This window comes from Actinia tenebrosa, unplaced genomic scaffold (genome assembly GCF_029948245.1).
Source record: "Actinia tenebrosa isolate PJP-AT-01 unplaced genomic scaffold, QUT_ActTen_1.0 PGA_scaffold1__47_contigs__length_23844297, whole genome shotgun sequence".
Classification (NCBI taxonomy): domain Eukaryota; kingdom Metazoa; phylum Cnidaria; class Anthozoa; order Actiniaria; family Actiniidae; genus Actinia; species Actinia tenebrosa.
Window position 1 is genome coordinate 3,057,466 of NW_028292578.1, and position 5,079 is coordinate 3,062,544.

The following is a 5,079-nucleotide window of genomic DNA, read 5'->3' on the forward strand; positions in this document are numbered from 1 at the left end:
TCCAATCCGCATTTACGATACGAAGACTTCCGGCGTGACCTCGGGTCGGTTGCCGAAAGAAATCCGTTGAACTGGTGTACAGTGAGCTCCAAGTACGGGTCAGAACAAGCGAGGTAGTATGTGAATACAGGCAAATTTCATGGCTTAAAGACGCGAAGACTAATCTCTAATGCGACTTTCTCGGTTCTATAGGGATGTGAGAGAAGGGTCATGACTAAAATTTGGCGCTGGAAAGAAAATTCGAAGACGTACGAGGTTTCAAAGACTCGTGATGGCTCGCTTTTGGATCCCGAGTTTCCAACCTTCTCTTATTTCTTACTGGTGGGGGAAAAGTCTTTAAAACGGGCTAAATTCAAAAAATAACCACGCAGAGCGAAAGAAGTGCTATTTCTCAATGATAGGATAAAATGTCGAGGCTTTATTTCACGTTTTGATGATTTTATTGAAATTTTTGATGAATCCCCATACATTTCCTTATGACAGGACACCACAGAAACCAAGCTCGGGCTACCTGTGGTCAGGAGCCCTTGTTCTCAGATGCTTCGCTAAGTTGGGATTCCTGTGTTGAATCCATCCCAGAGTTCTTGTCACTTTGTTATTTTCAAGATGGCGGCCGCCAGGGATGCGGAACAGCACACACCATTTTGTAAAAGAGACTGCAAACTTTCACATCACGAGCTCATCAAAGCTCTCTTCCTTTTTAATAATTTCTCTGATGGCTACTCTAAACCCGGACACCTGCATTTGTTCTACGAAAGCATCCAGTCTTGCATTTCACATGGATGGCCGAAGGATTCTATCGTTCCCGATGTATCAAGAGATCTTCAATGTCCGCTCGTTTATCTTGCTTGTGCTTTCGGGAAACCTAAAGCTCTTGCTCTTTTGCTAAAGATGGGCTTTGAACCTAACGTCTGCATAAGACAAACCGGAGAAACGGGTTTGCATGCAGCCGTTAGATACGTTTATCAATCAGGTGCATGGTCCGTCAATAATGGCAAGAAAGGTGTTACGAAGGTCCGACCAAAAACAAGAACTTCGTCCTTTGAAAAAATTCTCGATTCTCTAACCGAAAAGTGTCCAGAAATCTTAGGTCAGAAAGACATAAATTGGGATACGCCGCTACACATCGGAGCCCAGGAATTAGAAGATATTAGAGAAGAGGAACGCGACTGTAATGGGAAAAAACTTTTGATGGCTTTGAATAATCGTAAGCTACATTTCGAGCAGTGTCTTAAGAGTATGCTTGCGAAAGTCGTGAAACTTCAAAAACAAGGCGTAATAAGTGCTGAAAGAGCAATACAGATTATTTGCACCAAAAACAGAGAAAGGAAGAGCATTTTGAACATCTTATCCGGTTCAAGCGAAAAAGATGGTTCATTGGAATTTTTAAATTCTGTCTTGTCAGAACTTGGGAAAAGATTGTCATCTAACAATGTTCCAGGGAGTGGTATAGGAACACAAATGACAGATGACCAAGGTAATGGGGAATGGAAGTATGATTTATAGCACCTTTCATAATTAGGCGACCTCAACAAATTTGGCGCCAGCCCAAAACAGGGTTTTGGCTTCTGTCAATCAAACTCATGATAACAACCAAATGCAAACTGAGTGAATTGATATCAATGCAAAACTTGTGATTTATCCTGAATAGATTAGGAAAAAACTTCGAGTAAATTCAGATCAAACATCAAGATAAACAAATATTTTATTGTGCTTAAAATAGATTTATAAATACCTGAAAGGTTATTCTATCAAGCATGGACTGGTTGCAGAAAAAATCGTGCAGTGTCATAGACCTCTGCGATATTGTTTTCACCATAATTCACCTTGTCATTAGGCAGATTAAGATTCCCATTTTTACTTCCCGCAAACGGCAAATGTGACCATGTTTTCATTGTTTCGCTACATTTCACTTTACCTTTTGCAAACCTTCTCGACAAAGACAAGTATTCTTTTGTTTATCTACTACTTGGAGATTTTTGCAATCCCTTTTCACCAATTTTAAAGAAATTTTTAATGGTCAACTGACGTTTCACGTTTCACGTTTGCCGTAAATGAGAATCTATTTAAGGATAAAATGTACCTAAAATGTATTGTGGTTTAGTCATATTCTAAGTGAGCAGACAATACACATGATACTTCAGCTGGAAACCCTTCTTGACTATCAAGCTAATTGGTCATAAACCGATCTGTACACTGTGACTCATAGCTCCTCTTCCTTCCTTAAGATAATTAATCTTGTGACTCATATCCGTGTAGTCTGTAAATCTACGATTCAGGGTATTGCTCTAGTTCAATTTTTTTACACATCAAAACATCTTGTCCACTGAGTACAATGTAATCTTTGAAATATTACGAAATATTATAGAAAACCTTACATATAGCATTGAAAGAAAAATGTTCTGGATCAATCGTAATCTACCAGGTTATGATCAAACAGCTGCACCATAACGCATTTTTCGTTTCTTTATGTAGTTTCATCACTTTTTCACAAAAGCCATGCTAAACTACTAGAACTGAATCTCTGTGATTTCTTGCTCAAACTCTCAGCCAAAACCCATGTTTTGGGCTGGCACCAATTTTGTTGAAGTTGCATATTTATGAAAGGCACTGTAATATGATGCTTGCATTGGTGGCAGAGGAAATATATGTGTGTATGTATAGAAGTATGGGTGGTAGTAGAGGGTTGTGTAGTATGATTTAATTTGATGCTTGTATTGGTGGCAGAGGCAATATATGTGTGTATGTGTAGAAGTATGGGTGGTAGTAGGGGGTGGATGGTTTAATATGATGCTTGCATTGGTGGCAGAAGAAATACAGAAAAAACTTATCTGTAACTCCCTTGGATTTATGTCACAACCCATTTTCCCAATTGTAGCTCCATAAAAATTTAAACTGTATTTCAACTACTAATAAAATGGACATTGATGTCATTCACCATTGAGGGACACATTCACGATCTTTTTAGTTTTGAATCCATGATCTATAATCAAGATGTCAAAAATCAAAAACCCATGCACTAGTAATGCAGTAGATGCCACCTCATCTAGGGGCAGGGGATGCACTTCCCCTCACAACCCTTTCCTACACCTGCCACTAACTGTACATTTTTTACTGCCACCTGGTATGTCAATGTATGTGAAATAGTTTTGGTTTAATAAATAAATAATACTTATTTTTCAGCAACTGTGCCCTCCATGGTTGTGGTGAATCCCCATTACAAGACACAAAGTGCCAGCCAAGCACCCTTACTTTGGGTCCAAGACACACAACCCAATAAAGGAACACTTAACCATTCAGATCAAAAACATGCGACTAATTCTAAGTATCCACTGTTTATCCAGTCACAAAGCAATGCTCAAGGTAATGCTGAAGAAAGCTCTGTCATTCATGTAGTGTTTGGAGCTGGAGACAAAGCAACAAACCAGAAAAATGAAAGCTCCTTGGGAAGTCTTCCATTCAACTCACCTACTCAACAACCTCATGCTGTTACAACAAAGATTCCTAATTCTGTTACTAGAAAAACACCACAACGAAAACCAAACAGGAATAAGAGAAAAAGCTCTGAATCTGCACCACAAATAGGTAACACCTGTAGCACTTCAATGCATAGTCAATCAATTCCTCGTAAAATATCGAATAATGTGACATCTGATGAACCAAAGTTACCCGAGAAACCTAACAATGAGTCTGCTGAGAATAATGAATCTTCAAATGCAGCTATAAGTAAACCAAGTGAAATTCATACTGTCGTTAACAAGAAGTCTAGTTCAAAGGACAATCTAAGACGAGAACTCCGAGAATTTCACCAAGCTTCATTTTCATTGGAAAAGGAATGTTTTAGCTTGGAGTCAGAGAGACTCGAGTGTCTTCATGGGATCAAACTAAGAAAGGACAAAATTGAAGACTTGCAGAAACAGATAGCTGAGCTGGAGCAAAAGGCTGTTCAACTTGCTAATTCAAAGGTTATTGTTGAAGCAAATTGGAAAGCTGTACAGGAAAAAGAAAAGGAATTAAATATGCTGCTTTTCCCCCCAGATCCTAATACTGGAAACAATGTAACAGAATCCTCAAAAAGATTGAAGTTAGTCTGAGAAAATGTAATTTCAATCCAACCGAAAGTAAAATTTTGTACAAATTATGATTTATTTACAGTCTGATGGACTCAAAAATGAAGCTCATTCATGTGTTAAATTTGGAATAAAATTTATTTTGATATACATCAGTTTAAATTTTCTTATATTGGAAAGTTGACTCTTTTCTTACATTTTCATGGCACATATCACTACTCCTGTAGGGGCAGTTCCAGGATTTTTTTGGGGGGGGGGGGGGGGTGCCCCGTCCAGGACATTCGTTTTAGGAGGGGGTGCACCTCTTGCTTACAAACTCAAACACCAATAATGCAGTAGATATCAGCTCACCTAGGGGAGGTGGGTGCACTACTCTTGCACCCTTCCCCTACATCCGCCCCTGAACTTTACTCTGATGATTGGTTTCTAACATTGAAAGGAGGATGGCTTAGTGAATCAAGGCTAGTGTAGCAGTAGTGCGCTTGCCTGTCGCTTCTGAGGTCGTATCTTCGATTCCTTGACTTCGTATTATTCTAGCAGAGTTTGTTAGGTCTCTCCCTTGATGTCATGGTCTCTGATTCTGAATCCAGTTTTCCTTGCTTTACAAAGCCCACTAATGTATATATTCATATTCAATCTGCGAGTGAGCCGTGCCCTGACATTTTCATAGATCAGCCCTAAGGTTGTTTCAGGGTATCGATAAAATCAAGGTTTGTGCAAAGGATAGGAAATGCTGCACTTAGTGCAGAATTTTTACGGATGTACAAATTTTGCACTAAGGACATGCCGTGACCGTGACGGTACAAACTAAGCATTCTGATTGGATGACAAGTAAATCCGTGCCGCTACTGAGTGGCCGTACGCGCCGAGGGCATTTCATAGCCAAACTCTCAGAGTCGTAGCCCTTCAATTCACTTAGTCGTCAAGTGACTTTAACAAATCCATTGTCTTAGTAAAATGCATTAAGGTGACTGCCTACTTTTGAACGTTCGATTTGAGCCCACGATGA

At 39.4% G+C, this 5,079-nt stretch overlaps 1 protein-coding gene across 1 annotated transcript; it reads left to right on the forward strand.

Annotated features, from left to right (window-relative positions):
* Positions 1 to 606: 606 nt before the first annotated feature.
* LOC116294727 (uncharacterized) lies at positions 607 to 4,183 on the forward strand. Its single transcript, XM_031702374.2, has 2 exons — positions 607 to 1,477; positions 3,184 to 4,183. The coding sequence occupies exons 1-2, from the start codon at positions 607 to 609 to the stop codon at positions 4,092 to 4,094; spliced, it is 1,782 nt and encodes a 593-aa protein (XP_031558234.2). The 3' UTR covers positions 4,095 to 4,183.
* Positions 4,184 to 5,079: the final 896 nt, after the last annotated feature.